Below are 15,873 nucleotides of genomic sequence, written 5' to 3'. Positions count from 1 at the left end.
AGGCACGCCGCTGTGGGACCACTGGCTAGCTTCTCTGATCTGCTACACTGGCTGAGGTCCAAAGAAACCCTCTACAGCCCTGACACGGCTCATTCTTGCTTCTTTCTTCCTGCAGTCCCAGGCCTCAGGGCTGGGCAGAAGCAAGCAGCTGCTAATGAGCCAACCAACTACCATGGGGGGGGGGCGTTCAGGGTCTTCCTGGCTGTGAGCCCTTCCAAAGCCTGCCCATCCCCCATGCACCACCACGAGCACATGAGCACACATGGCACAAAGGGGAAGGAGCAGGGAGGAGGTTAGCACAGTCCTGAGTAGCTATGACTCTCAATCAGACCAACTGTCCGGGGCAGACCGTCCTATGGGCCACAGCAGCAGCCACCACCCTTGAGAGGCAGAGCGCACCAACCAAACCCCTTGGGAAGGGGTGCGTGCAGAAGTGGTCCCCACAGCTCACCTTCCACGTAGTGTTACGCTTGTTAACATAGTTCACCAGCTCATCGGACAGCAGCTGGAAAGGCGGCCTGCTCTGGGCACCGGCCAGCACCACCAGGCAGCTAAGAGAGGCCAAAAGCTGCCACATTTTGGAAGCTGGATCCTCGATTCACCTAGAAAAGACAAGGCATCAGGCCACTGAAGGTCAAGTGCGTAACATACACAAGGGTGCCGGCTCAGGCAGCATGGTTCTGGGGCCAGAAACCACCCAGAAAGACCCATGTTCTTTTCCCGGCTCTGCCATTTGCCTCCTTCCATTCCTCAGTGTCCTCCTCTTCTGTAAAGCCCGGGTGTGGGGACAGAGAGCCCCCAAGGACCTACAGTGTGCATGGGCTCCCAGGCCCCGTCTCAGCAAAGTCCCAACCTAGGCCCAGAGCACACAGGGTGGTGCCGTGGACTCCGTGTTCGTCCACCCCAGCCCAGCCCCCCACCCAAACTCATGGAAATCCTAACCCCAACGTGATGGGATTAGGAGGTGGGGCCTTTGGGGGGTGACCAGTCATGAGGATGGAACCCTCATGACGGGACTAGTGTCCTTGAGACCCCAGAGAGCTCCCTCTCGCCTTCTGCCATGTGAGCACACAACAAGAAGAAGGTCACCTGGAAGAGGACCCTCACCTGACCGTGCCAGCACCCTGACCTCAGACTCCCACACTCTGTCCCAAAAGGAGAAACGGATTTCTGTTTAGAAGCCACCCCACCCGTAGTATCCTGCTGTAGCCGCCACAGGGGCTAAGACGGACTGCGTGTGCTTCTCTCCTCCTCCAGAGGCCCGGGGGGCCAGGAGAGAGAAAGCTGCGAGCAGCGAGGCCCCTCCGCGGCTGCGGCCTGGGGACCAGCGCATACTGCTTGGGTCTCCTGGGGTCTCCCGGCTGTCAAGCCGGGCTCACAGTCTGAAATGGCGCTGGTCCCTGGCTAGTTTGCAGCTCTCTCGGGAGCTGCGAGGATGGGGCCAGCACCGCCCTGCCGTCCGTCAGAACCCCAAGGCCCAGGCCACAAGCGGTACGGACGACTGCATCCGAAACACATCAATACACCCCGATCTTCAGGCTAAATGGCGTTCAGGGCCCTCCCTGCCATTGCCACCTCTCCCCTGGGTTTGTCCAAGTCTGAGACTCTTCCAGGTTTGTGCTGAGAGAGTAAGCAGTCTTAGTTATGGGTCCCAGGTGGAAGACCAGTAAGATAAGCAAAATGCAAAAGAAAATATATTCCATGAGCCACATTCTGGATATAAAACAAGCAAACAGCGGCCAGCGAAGCCCAGCATGCGCCAATCTCAGCAGCGCCAGGAGGCAGAGCTGGTTTGGCCAGTGGCACAAGTCTGGGACTTTCTCTGGATTTTCCAGTCAGCCAAGGGCTCTGTTTCAAAGACGGGTCCTTCCAGGAAGGGCACCCATCAAATTATAACCACAGTCCTTGGATCTTAGAATTGGCTTGCAAGTCAGGAGCCCGGCTCCGCCTCTGAATCAGGCTCTTAGGCAAGCTGCTGCAATGAAAGCAAGAAATGTTCTGGGTGCCACAGCACCCCGGGGCCGTGCGGGAGACCCATGTCTGGGGGAGGGGTACGGGGGGGGGAGGGGGAGGGTTTCCCATCCCTGACCTCAGGGGCTTCCAGAGGGACCCACCTCCTCCCAGGTCACAGGGTTAAATGAAGATGCACTGGGCACGCTGCCTCCCACGGTGAATTACAGTTGAAGCAAGATTTCAACTTGATGGTTGCTTAAGCAACAGTTTATCCTGAAGATAATGGTGTGACAACAGCAAACAGTTCTGGAAAAGAGCACGATGGAGGCCTGCCCTCTGGGGTAGTCGAGATATTATAAAACCCTGGGTGACACTGGCCCGGGAGCAGTCCGACCAACAAAATAGGCCAGTCAGAGGCATATCCTCCGTGGGGGGATTTAGCTTCGTGGCACAGGTGGGAGAGGAAACGGCACGTTTCCGTGGACAGGGCCTGCACCCCTGGCTCTGCATTTCGAAAACCATAGTAAGGCGCAATCTTTACACCTGATTTCTCACACACAGGAAGGGCTACACGAACAAAGACCTTGAATAAAACCAAGCAGTATGAAGAACATAAATGCACTTTAAACACTAGTATCAGAGTGAGCAATACCTATGATCGACAAGCAGAACCTTAAAGAGACAATGCTTGACTACATGACAATAAAGCCTCTTTTTCCAGAAGACAAACAGAACAAAACAAATGTGGCAAGCCGACAAAACAGTACGTCCATATACTTAAAGCTTCATTTCCTTAATATGCAAAAGGCGCTTAAAAATCTGAATAAAAGCAAAATAGAGAAATGGCAAAAGGACACACAATAAATTTATAGAAAAAGAAGTACAGGGCGCCTGGGTGGCTCCGTCGGTTCCGTGTCTGCCTCTGGCTCAGGTCATGATTCCAGGGTCCTGGGATCCAGCCCCATATCGGGCCCCCTGCTCAGCGGGAAGCCTGCTTCTCCGAACTCTCTCTCTCTCTTTCCATCTCTCATGAATAAATAAATAAAATTAAAAAAAAAAAAAGAACTACAAATGGCCATCAGATAGCAAAAGATACTCGACCACAGGGAAGTACGGATAAAATGGAGGACTTGCGAAGGCTGGGCAGCTGGCCAGTTCCTGGCAGCGGTCAGACAGCAGAAGCGCTGGGGGGCTGAACCCCGGCGGTAGGCACAATCATGGAGAGGATGGCTGCGCCATTTCCATTAATTCTGCAATCTGCACGCCCTCTGACTCAGCAATGTGACATCTAGAAATTTATCCTACTGGCCTCAAGTTCAAAGACGTTAAGTATACAGATGTTTACTGAGTATTCTCTGTATAACGAAAGACCAGAAACAAAGCAAGTGTCTGATGACAAAATACTGTTAAGTTATGGTAAATGATTAACAGAACACAAAGCAGCCACGAAGAACGAACTAGGTGAAGTGAATCATATTATACTGATAAAGTAAATATGCCCAAGATACACGTAAGTGGAAAAAAAGCAAGTCGCAGATGAGTCATGGTAAGCGTGTGAGCCCCTGAGGCAAGGTACATGCCTATTACCGTTACCACATGCAAACCACCAAAAAAACCATGAAAGTAGTATGTGTGGTGGGGAGACTTATTTTTCACTATCCTTTTTTAAAAAATTAAAGGGACATACTATATTCGAAGTTTTGCTCCTTTAGGAAGAAGAGTAGCTAGGGCTACCCCAAACCCTGAGCCCCCAAATGCACTTCCAACTAGCCACTATGCACTTCCTAGCCAATAGTGAGGCCTTCTCCTAGTGACCTTCTGCTCGCAACACTTCACCTTCTGGTCTTCAGTGACTCAGGGGAGGCTGGTGTTCCCATGGCTACATCAGGGAAGCACATGGCCTGCAACTGTTAGGTAAGCATCTCACCGTGTCCTCACATGGCGGAAGGGGCAAGGGAGCTGAGGTCTGTCTCGTAACATCTTCTAGGCAAAGAGGCAAAGCAGTCAGGTTTTTCTCCTTTATCCTAACACCCTCTGACTTACACTTGGCACCTTCACATTTTCCCAGGATAGGAGAGCCTAGCGAGCGAACACTGGGGTGTACGCTCCGGGCACATGTCAGACCCATGCCAGCAGGGCCAGGCCTGGCTGACAAGCCCACTAGAATCACACCCAGGAGGGTCACCCTCCTCGGCATTCACCGTGACCCACCAGGGGTCCGGGAACATGGCGGGGTGCTGAGGCAGCCCCAGGTAAATGCTCCCCACAGGTCCTAGGGAGGCATCCCAAGGTGATCCCTGGGGGCTTTGTCATCTGCTGAGATGTTAAGTCATGAGCAAGTGGAGAATGGGAGCAATTCCACAGTAACTTGGACTTGAAACAAGCTTTTTCTGGTTTTTCTGGTGGCAGAGAACACAGGCACCCCCCATTTCCCAGATGGTTCTCCGTTTCTGTGCCAATGGCTGCCATGGCCATAGCTAGGCCAACTCCTGAGGCTGGCCAGGCCTCAAGTGAGACTTCCATGAACCTGCCCTTCTTCTCTTGGTTCCACAGGTCCTCCTCCGTACTTCCTGTCAACGTCATTCTCCCCATCATAACAGGGAGAACCAGGGGCCCCAGCGAACTGCAGAGCTGTGAGCCTGGGGGATGGGAGCTTAGCTTGAACCACTGACTCCAAGCCCCACTAGCAGTGAGCACTTGGGCAGCTCTTCCCTTCAGCTCCGCACCCCAGGCAGAGGGCTGTGGTCTGGACTGGGGTTCAAGTAGTGAATACCTGCTGTAGACCATGGTGAGGACGAGCACTGGGCCTGGAGTCAGGAGACCTGGATTCAGATCTTCCACTTATTAACCGTGGACCCTTGAATACCAATCTGCAATGAGCCTCAGTGTCACCAGCTATAAAATGGGGCTGATGACCCTTCGTTTCTCCAGGCAGAAGTCAAGAGTGCCATGACGGTGCCTGCTCTATAGTCAGAAAGCAGCGAAGGGTTGCTCACTTGGGCACCCTCAATTTCCAGGTCCCATTCACTACCCTCCTTTCTTCCCTCCCTCTCCCCTGCCTTCCCCCACTTCTAGCCTGTGCCAGATAATTCCAGTTCACTCCAGACCTGTCTGCAATACCTCTCCATCACAAACAGTCTGAATTAAAAATGAGGTTTTTAACCTCAATTAACCTCCAAATGGGCTTCCATTTTTAGAGCTCAGGAGAATGCTGAGCCGGAAGAATACGAAGTCAGACTTCTCCTGCTGGAAGGGCCAGCCGCAGCTATCCCAAGAGCAGCAGCAATCTCACTCCAGGGAGGGCCAGGCATCTTCCTGCATCTGCACAAATCATCAACCCCCGCCCAACTGCAGCAACTGGCTAACACAGGCCGTGCTCTGAACAAGCGGGGCCTACGGCCTTCACCTGAAACAGAACCAGCTTTCGCTTCCCCTCTTCGGGGCAAATACTTCCCATTTTCTCAGTTTTGTGGGTTTATTTTTTTTTTTTTAATTGCAGGACAGAATGAACAGGAAGTCCTTATTCTGTGAGAAAAGAGGGGCCAACTAGATGAGAACAGTTGCAAGTCACCAGACTCCCTTGCAGGGCGTGGACGGGTGGAGGGAACAGCTGTGGGCAGACCCTACTTCTTCCAGGCCTCAGGCAGCTGGTCTTCCTGGGTGGACCTGGGGTTCCACTACGCCTCTGGCCCTTTGCCAAGCCAATCTCTGGCTAAAAAAAAACAGGCTCTGGCAGTTCTTCTCTCTCCAGACCCCCACAGCACTCGACAGTTTCTATGGAAGCACATCCCACTCAAGCTTTGTAGAACGTTGTCGTGCGCAAAAGGGGCCTGTGGCCCACTGATCCTATTAGCTCCCCCCCCCATAGCATAACCATTCCTCAGACTTATTCTGAAGCCATCTCGGGACTAACGTGGACCTTGGGACTCTGGAAGGAGATGGAATGAACGCAGGAGAGGAGCTGTTGCCAAGTTGCAGAAGGCTTCGGTCCTGATATTCTCTAAGGGCATGGAATCGGTCTGGGCTGCCACCAGCTGGGTTTTTAAAAAATCTTCCCTATGAGGTTATAGAGCCCTCGGGTAGTCTGGATTCTCAATCTGTCCCAAATCTAAGGAGACAGGACATCTGAAAATTCCAAGTGCACCCAGCTGCAAGCTTCTAGGCAACACAGAAACAGATGAATGGGTGTCCACGGAACCTCCTTCACAGCTGGCTCTAAAGAATCAAAAACCGAGCGCCTCGGTTTTGCCCAGAGCCACGGGGTAAGGCTGTGCGCGGCAGATCGTCACCAGAGTGCCCACAGACGACGGGGACGGTGGACCGGGAGGAGCACTGGGAAGATTTAGTGCGACGCTGCCAGAGAACCTGGCTGCAGCTTTCTTGCTCACACTCACACGGCAGCTGGTCCTGAAGTTTCGACTACTTCAGCGTACCACCTACACACCAAAACCAGGCAGATCTTCATTTCCTCCGACGGCAGCTTGCCCAGCAACGCCTCCGTGTTGGGGCTGAGTCAAGCGCCCTCGTCTCAGATCCGCTCCGATCTGACTGAACCAGACCTTGCCCTGGAGTCTGAATCACGGCCTTGATGTTTCCTGTCTCTGCTCGTAATGGAAACGTGTCTAACTGCTTCATGGCTTATGATCTTCTAATGAAAAATAACAAAACAGAAAGGGCTCCTCGTCACCATCTGTCTCCTTAGAGTTGCGAGGGTGAACCGGCACCAGCCGGCTCTGTTGTCTGGAAACAGGTCCCCTGCAGCTGAAGGCCCCCAGGCAACCGCTGTGTGACCCAGGAAAGGCAGTCACTGCAGTGGCCACAGCCGCGCAAGCCCCCAGCCCTGCTGGCTCCAGGGGAAGCAGGGGCAGCAGTGAGAAGGCCCCACCTGGGGGCGCCTGGGTGGCTCAGTCGGTTAAGCATCTGCCTTCAGCTCACGTCATGATCCCCGGGTTCTGGGATTAAACCCCACGTTGGGCTCCCTGCTCTGCAGGTAATCTGCTTCTCCCTCTCTCAATAAGTAAAATCTTAAAAAAAAAAAAAAAAAGAAGTAGAAGAAGAAGAAGGCGGCCTCACCTGCCTCACCCATCTAAACAGTTTAGGCAGTAACAGGCACTCCCCCTGCTGCCCCCTGCCAACCATCTGTCCCCAAATCAGGGACTAATTCCCACCAGGGTGAGCAGGGTGGGCCTACTTAACTCATCTCCCACAGTGCCTGGAAACCATCTAGCTATGGTGCCCAAAAATGGAACATGGCTTCAGATCAGTCATAGCGGCCCACATCCTGCAAACAGAAGAAAATCACTACCTTGGGCTTCAAACAATGGACCCCAGGAAGGCCCTCAGCAGGTGAAAATTTTTGCACTGTTGAGAAACAAGAATTTGGGCAAAGTTCTGGAAGCTTCTGCTCACCAGCTTTGCTCACTGAGTCTGATCCTGACTTACTGAGATGCTAAAGGGGGCACTACATTCTGGTGTCTCTGTTTCTAAAACGGGCATACTGCCTGGATTCTGAAGGACTTTAGGACTACTTTATACAGGATTGCAGAAAGCCTTGGAGATTTCAATGAGATTAGCGTCCCATGCCTCCCCAGCTCACAAGAGCACCCAGTCGCTCATTCCACTGCAGGCGAGATCTCATCTCCCTGCCGGCTGGGTCCTCAGGTGCCTGAGACACTGGCGGTGACAAAAGCAAGCAACAGAAAAGCGCTGCCTCCCCAGCTTGGCCCTGGTTCCTCTCTCGAGGCCCCAGGAAGAGGTACTCATCTCACGAGACTGCTGGGAGACGGAAGGAGATGGCCTTTTTCAAAGTGCCTTCCACGCAGCCTGGCTCGGAGCAGGCAGCCCTGACGATGAACTGCCACAGGAAATGGTTGTGTCCTTACTGGGGAGGGGAGTTCACAGCTCTCGACTCACAGGCTGGTCAATTTGTGCCATCCCAGGCTAGTCTGTTTTTTATTCTCAGAAAAATTATGATCACCCTACTTTTAGCAACAAGCCCTCCAATACTGGTTCATTCTGCTCTCCTGACCCCCAGAACAAAGCACCCTAAGCATCCACAGGGTTCAGTGGAAGCAAAGATGGCTCCCAGCTGGCACCACCCTCCCAGGTCTTGTGCAAGCCCAGGGGCTGCGTGACTTGTGCATGTGTAAGCACACCCCGCCCAAGCCCAGGTCAGAGGGTCACCGAGAAGCCCAGCCCTGGCTGGGTATCCTGGCAGAATACCTCCACGTTCTGGCAGTGCTTTGGATTGGATCAGTTTACTATTTTGGTGGTACCTATCCCATGCTCCTGCCCTCACCCTTGCCAGTGGTGAGGTAATCTTGATGACCAGACTGAAGTGAGTTACGAGTGTGGGAGAAACAGATAACGTAGGAAGGCAGCTTCCTTGGCACCCAGCAGTCCAAAGACTGTAATGCTGGGAAAGCATTACTTTGGTCCTGTATCGAACTTTGGTCTTGTATAGAACTTGTTTTACCAATGAGGGAAACCGGTGCTTGAGAAAATGCCACGAGCGAGCCCCGAGGAGTGTATCTGAGTAGGCAGGGACAGTTACCAAGAGATCAAAGTCTAAAATTCCACAATTATTTTAGTGACCCCTGTCATCTCACAAGCTGGCAGGAGCCTCAGTGTTCTCATCTGTAAAATGGAAGAGTCAAACTGCACTACCCAAAACTCACATGCATTCTAAAAGTTAGAAAAAGTTATCTAATCGCAGAAGTCCAGGGAGCTGTTAGGATCTAAAGAAACCTCGGTGAGCTCTAGCTGTTAACAAACATATTAAAACCACAAGCACTGTCAGGAATCAACAACAAAAACAGAAATCCTCACTTGCCAATGATCTCCAAAAATAAAGAATTATTTGAATTCCTGGTCAGAAAAATTAAAAGAGTGACACCATTTCAAACCTATCAGGTTGGTAAAAACTGAAGTCTGGTAATACCCAGTGGTGGCAACTGAGGAACAGGAACCCTCACCACTGCTGATAGCTTGCTCATACAGGCAAACTTGGACAGCATTCTACCAGGATCCAGCAAAACGGAAGACGCACACATCGTACGACCCAGGAATAAACAGGCCTTCCCCAGCTTTTGCCCTACGGAAACTCCTGGGAGTGCCTGTGAGATACAAGGATTTACTGCAGCGCTACGGTGAACAGTGAGAAGTCAGACCCACCTGTCCCTCAGTGAATACTGCGCGTTTAAGATGAATGGACGAGATCTGCATGTATCAACATTAAGTAATAAACCTCATAAACAGGAATGGAAAAGGATACAGACAGCACAATTACAGTTGTATCACTTTTAATAACACGGTTCATGGACTGATACCAAGTATTAAAAGTACCCCCAAAAATGTGCAGGAGAATTATAAAGAGAACAAGATAGGAGCTACCATGCCCCTTGGGAAGCCCAGAAGCAGGCAGGGGAGCCGTAATGGGTTTGCAGAGCAAACAAGCTGAAACCTGCCTCCTGCCAAAGGGACCTGTGTCAAAGAGGAAATGCACTCCCTGTGAACCGCACACATGCCCAAGATGTGCAGACCCCAGATGCTGGGGAAAGGGTGTGGGGATGAGGCTGGAGGTTAAAAATGAGACTGGTTCAAGTCTAAATATACACTGGCACTTGCTCCCTAGATGGGGTATGAACAGAAATGGAAAGACTCAGGATTTATTGCCCACACACCTTTTAGTGGCTTCTGAGCTTAAGCCAAGAGGTGATGATATACCTGGGAGTGGGTGTAGACACTGCTGACGGCCTCCCAACATCCGCTGAGTACAATACACACCCCCCACCTGCATGTGCCCCAACTACATTCATCAGCTTGTCAACCCCCCCACCTCCCGGCACGTGAGGCTGAACCATATGAGAAGCGTCTGATTTCCATCCTTCCTGATCTAGAACATACCCAGTTCTTACCATCTTCGCATTTTCCTTATGTCAAACTATCTAAAACAGGCAGCAGCCATGAGGAGCCCTTACTCCAGAACACTCCAGCCCTTCCCTGCCAAGGACAGGGATATTCCACACAACCACAACTCCCTGCCACATTTAAGAAAATCACCCAACAGAAGCCCCACAACTCCCCTGAATCTGCTCTCCCTTGCTTCTCAATCCCACTGCCCAACAGGAATACAAAATCTCTCTTACCCCTAATATGTGTGCAACTTGCTACCCCCACTCCCAGGTCCTATAATTGAGGAAAGAACAAGCCAGCCTCGGCGGCCTCAGTTCAAGCTGCTGAACCGCCAGCGCACGGACAGGTTCATCCTGGGGCCAAAGAGCTTCCACCCTCACCGCCCGACCAGGCCCGAAACACAGATGTCCTGACCCAACAGCAGGGGAATTACTAGAGCCAGGGCTGGACTGGCTGGCGAAGGCCCCAGATAAGGGATCTACACGCTTCCACTGCTGAGTGACAATACCCCAGCTCTGGGTGCTTTCTCCAGGGCACCTTCCACTCTCTTTGGGAAAGCCACACAGGGTGTGTGTGTGTGTGTGTGTGTGGAGGGCGGTGCAGCTCAGCCCCTTTCTCTATAAAGTTCAAGGGCTCTAGGTCACCATCACCAGTGCCAACAGGAAACAACTCTCAGGGTGCCTGGCTGGCTCAGTCAGTAGAGCATGTGACTCTTGATCTCAGGGTTGTGAGTTCAAACCACGGTGGGCACGGAGCCTACTTAAAAACAAAACAAAACAAAACCTGAAACAATTCTCCATTATTTTAAGGACGTTATGAAGAAAAGCGGCCCTTACCCAACCAGACACCCTTCTAAGCCTCTTCACCTTACCTGTACCTGAATCTGCAGAATCACCTGGCTGCACACATCCCAGCTGCGTTTGCGTCTAGTGGAGGCGCTTGAAGATCAGTTTTTTCGAAGCTAACTCAAGATGCTAGGGCTCCGTTTGAACCCCACCTCCGCCCCTCCCACTGGGTGAGAGGAAGGGGTAGAGGGCTGTGGGGCCTGGGTTACTGTCCTTATCCTTGCACAGCCTGCTGGCTTCCTCGGTGCCAGGGGAAGAGAACGACCTAGGTCCACTAAGGCAAATGCAATTCATATCTACCTGGACTCAGTCACCCCTCACTGCTCCCCAGATGCTCCCTCTCCCAGGCCTCCAGAGTCATTAACTGAGGGAAGAGGTGGTGACCCAGGGGCTCTGCCTTGCTTTCCCCTCTCCCAAACAATCCTGGGCCTCCGGAAGGCACTGGCTCCCTTCCGCCGCAGCTGAGAAGGAGGGAGTGGCATCTCCCCCTTCCACTCCAGCCTCTCAGGGAGAGGACGACTGGGGGATCCCAAGGCCTTTACCTAGTCTCCTAACTCCTCTGCTTAATTTGTCCTCGCATCAGTGGGTTTAACTCATCCTGTGGCCTCCACCCTACTCCACCCAGTTCCAGGTTCCAGTTTTCTGGTTTCTATTTTCTGGGGTCCCTAGAACTGTGCGTGTGGTTGCGCGTAATTAAGTTACTCAAGCAAACCCTTTGTAATAAGAAAACACCGAAATCAGATGTAGGGAGACACTATTATCTCAGCAATTTCCTGAGGAAACTAAGGCCCCGAAGCTCACAAGGGGCTGGGGAGCTAGATTCTAGCCATAAGTCCCCAGGATTCAAGCCAAGCGCTTCCCGAAAGCTCCTCCCCCGGAACTCCCCCGCAAACTCCCCAGCTCCTCCCGGGCTGCTTCCCAGGCCCGACCCCAAAGCCGGGCGGACCGCGGCGGGGCCGGGCTCAGCCGACCCGGGGTGGCCAACACAGCCCCAAGGAGCGGGCCGGCGGGCGCCTGCTTTCTGGCCGGAGTCGGGGTGGGTGCCAGGCTGCCCGCCTGGGGTTTGTTTTTACTTTTCTCACCGCAACGACTTCTAGGAGCGTGCGAGCTGCCACCCCTGCCCGCCGGGCTGTGACAGCACGAGGGTCCCCCGCCTTCTCGCCCGCCCCGGGGATGCCGCGGGGCCGCGCCTGGGCCTGGCGGGGACGCAGAGGGGCCCCGGCCTGCCCGTCCCCCTCCAAGGTCAAGTCCACCGCGCCGGCGCCGCGCCCCGGCCACCCGCCCGCACTCACCGAGCCCCGCAACCGGGATTCTGGGCCTGCAGCCTGCGAGCGCGCCGGTGGTCCCTGCCAGCGCCGGTGCCCGAGCAGCCGCCGTAGCTTCCCGGAGCCTGCCCCGGCGCCTATTTACCGCGCCGGCCCCGCCCTGCGCGCCCGGCTGACTCGCCACGTGACGGCTGCGAGCCCAGGGCCCGCCCCTACCTCCGCCCAGCCGCCAGCTGCCCCGGGGACTTTGCGCCCTCCTCCGCGCCGCTGGGGGTGGGCTCCCTGCCCTGGGAAGAGGGTCTCCGAGGCTGCTCGGCCTCCAATCTTACCGATCGGGGCCAGTGGGGAGCGGAGGGGAGACGAAGGTGGCCCTAAGGGCCTCCGTCCAGCCTGGGAGAGATTCCCTTGGGGCCGCCGGCGCCCGAAAGCCGCCTTTCAAAGCCTGATGGATCTCTGCTTGGAGGAGGGGACCACTGCCCCTTATTTCATTCATTCAGAAACCACTGATTGAGTTGGGGGTATCATGATAGCACGCCTCCCAGAAGAGCCTTAAAAAGCTCTTTAGCGTTGATATTCTGAGAACATGCCTATTAAGATCCTCCAGTTACGTAATAGTAAATGGGTATGAATTTCAGGACCTGCGTCAGGATTTCTATAGGGAAGGGCCTTAGGGGCCGATATCTGTTTGGAAGAGGGGTGCCAGACCTGTCCTAAAAGGGACACGCACAGCAAGTACACCATTTTACCTGGAGTTTATGTGGGGAGTGGCTCGGGAGGCTGATGGAGACGGTGGGGTGGCTCAAGACCCACCCTCTCCACGAATCCCCATGTTTCTAATCCTTTGAACAACCTTGCAACCTAGGTATGATCCCAGTTGTATTCTAGAGGCTCAGGAAAGTCTAGTATTTTATCCAGGTGCTCCTGGTAATAAGAAAGCTGTAGGTCTGGAGAACTCCAAGAGGTCCTGGTGGTGTCCTATTTTTTGAGTGGTGTTGTTGGGATCCAGAGCCCACGGCCAAGAAAAAATTGAGAATTCTTTGGTGCCAAAAAGATGATTTTTATTAAAGCACGAGGACAAGACCCATGGGCAGAAAGAGGGCCAGCCCCAGAATTGTGAGGAGCAACGGCTTATATAATTTGGGGTAGGGGGAAGTAAAGAAGAGGGAAGTCCTAAAAGGACTTTCATATGCTAAAGAAGACTCACAGGCTCCTGGAGGCCTCGCTATTGTCAAGCTAAGGTGGTTTTTCCCCTCTAGCGAAGCATTAAGACAGTTGGGAGCTGCCTGGAGAATTGTTACATTCTGCGGGTCTCAAGTATTTGTCAATACCGGCTACAGGTTATAAGGATGTTTAATTTTTTCTACATTCCTTCTGCCTTTGTTTCCCATACCACAGCTCCTGTCTGCTGCATCTTGCAGATATCTGGCCCCCAGCAGTCACACAGTCCCTGTGATGAGGGAACGGAAGGCAGGTTGAGGACAAAGCAGAAGCTGACACCCTGCAAACCCCTCCCCCCGGATGTAAGCGGCATTCCCTGGGCACTCCTGGCTGCCCCAAAGGACAAAGAAACAGTTAACCTATAGATCTCTCAATTTTGCAGAACTAAGTTTCCCTCAGTTTGCAAATGTATTAGCAGTTTACAAGGACAAATCATTTCTATCACTAACCTAGTTTCCAGAAGGATATGTAAATACAACTAATGTCTTACAGCCTGCAAATCATAGACATATACTTTTAGGAATCCAGGAAGTTCCCAACTATCTTAATGTTAATGCCTTGCTAGAGGAAAAAACAACTTAACTCGACAATGGCAGGGCCTCTGGTGTCCTGTGAGTCTTCTTTAACATATGAAAAATCCTCCTGAAATCTCCCTTTTTCCTTACCTCCTCAACCCCTTGGTATATGATCAGTCACCCCTCACAACCGCATCGCAGCTCTTTCTGCCCACAGGTCCTGTCCCCGTGCTTTAATAAACCACCATTTTTGCACGAAAGAAGCCTCAAGAATTCTTTCTTGGGTGCCTGGGTGGTGCAGCGGTTAAGCGTCTGCCTTCGGCTCAGGGCGTGATCCCGGCGTTGTGGGATCGAGCCCCACGTCAGGCTCCTCGCTGGGAGCCTGCTTCTTCCTCTCCCACTCCCCCTGCTTGTGTCCCCTCTCTCGCTGTCTGTCTGTCTCTCTCTCTCTCTGTCAAATAAATAAATAAAATCTTAAAAAAAAAAAAAAGGAATTCTTTCTTGATCGTCGGCTCCGGACTCCACCCCACTGAACCTCACGAGGTATTGCCGTGTCCTCATCACCTGTGCCTGCTAGGGCACATCAGAGAGCTAGTTGGACACGTGTACTTAATGCCTGTTTGGTTCCAATTAGAGAAAGGAGCGGAAGGAAGTCTCCGAGTCCCCCCATGGTTACTAAACCCTCAATTGAGTGAGGTGGCTGAGAAACTCAGAACAGAGGGGAAGAAGGCTGCAGGTCACGATGGTCCCAGCTGCAAGCTTACGCAGTCATATCTTGAGAACCATGGACTCTAGACAGTGTTTTGACATGTCATCCCCCACATGGTGTCAGTCATTTTCAGATCCCATAACGTAGCTTATAAAAGGAAACCCAAATGAGGACACACAGATGACCATGGTAAATCTCCCCTTTTCATAACCGGAATGCTGAGTACTTTGCATTAGCTCTTTTTTATGTAATTCTGAATGGGTGCCATTGTAGAGATAGAAATCACTTTTTTGAAATAAAAGAGAAATAAACAAGTACTACAGGAGTAGAATTTAACCTTTCCTGCCCCATCTGGGAATGCTTCATGGAGAAAGGAACACACCATATAATTTACTTGTTAAATCTCCTCAATGCCCTCACTGGATCTTAAACTCCATGAGGATAAGGATTTTTGCCCAAAGTGAAAAAGAAAGCCACAGGCCCAGGGAAGAGTTATTATAGGGTTGCGGGGTTCTTGTCTCACGGAATTGAAGAATGAATCTTGCAGACACAAAAGGGTGAAGTGAAGTGAAAGTTTATCAAGTGAAAGTGAGAGCAGAAAGGAAAGAAGAAAGCTCTCTAGAGTGAAAGGGGTCCCGAATGGGAGCTTTGACTGGCAGTCTTTTATTGAGAACTGACAGGAAGCTTGTGGCCTTGAAATTCTTATGTCGGCTTGGTTTGAGCAAGGACTAATGATAACATCCTTAATGACTTAATTCTTTGAGGTCTAGTCATTTTCTGTGATTACACTGTAGCTCCCAAAAAAAAGAAAAGAAAAGAAAAAAATATTCCCTAACATTCAGGGCCAGGTGGTCTGATTTGTTCCCTTATCTCTGGTTTTGTCCACCTCAGCATTTCTCCACATTGGGGATTTCCGTGAACCTATTTGGGATTTCTGTGAGCCTGGTCACGCAGACTTTTGCATGAACCTAGTCAGGGGAGTCAGGGGCCTCCTATCTCTCCCTGCCTATACCCTAACCCTTTCCCTCAGAGGCACTTGCCCCCAGGCTTAACTGCAGTTTCTACCTTCTCTAGAATGGAATTTTAAGCCTGGGAATTTCAGGTCAGCACCAATGAGGTAATCTGTCACATGGGCCTTTTCATCCCCCCATGCCCCAAGGAAACCGGCATGACCCATCTTAGAAGACCCCTGCCCTTCTGGCTAAGGGGAGGTAACCTTGCTTGGAACAGTCCTTCCTTTGGCTAGTAACTTTGTGCTCCAACCTCTTTCCATAAAAACCGTCCATTTTGTAGAACTCCTTGGAGCTCCCCTTAACTGCCAGATGGGGGATGCAAGTCAATTCGTAAACTGTTTAATAAAGCTCATTAGATCTTCACATTAACTTGGTTGAATTTTGCTTTCCAATGCTATGTTCTTTCTTCATCCCCGGCACGGAGCAAAGAGGCTGGCGCCT

The 15,873-nt window shown here is 52.1% G+C and overlaps 1 protein-coding gene across 2 annotated transcripts in view; it reads right to left on the bottom strand.

Annotated features, from left to right (window-relative positions):
• CTSB (cathepsin B) overlaps positions 1-12,158 on the bottom strand; it is a 19,003-nt gene extending 6,845 nt beyond the window's left edge. For both annotated transcript variants that reach the window (XM_040626450.1, XM_040626451.1), the window contains exons 1-2: positions 12,005-12,158; positions 452-602 (exon numbers count right to left, since the gene is read on the bottom strand). In XM_040626450.1, the coding sequence (XP_040482384.1) occupies positions 452-577 (126 nt within the window). In that variant the 5' untranslated portion in view covers positions 578-602; positions 12,005-12,158. The remainder of the gene's footprint in view (positions 1-451; positions 603-12,004) is intronic.
• Between the last annotated feature and the right edge of the window lie 3,715 nt (positions 12,159-15,873).

The sequence above is a fragment of the Ursus maritimus genome, unplaced genomic scaffold, assembly GCF_017311325.1.
Source record: "Ursus maritimus isolate PB19 unplaced genomic scaffold, ASM1731132v1 scaffold_11, whole genome shotgun sequence".
NCBI lineage: Eukaryota > Metazoa > Chordata > Mammalia > Carnivora > Ursidae > Ursus > Ursus maritimus.
This window is presented reverse-complemented; position numbering and strand designations above follow the sequence as displayed.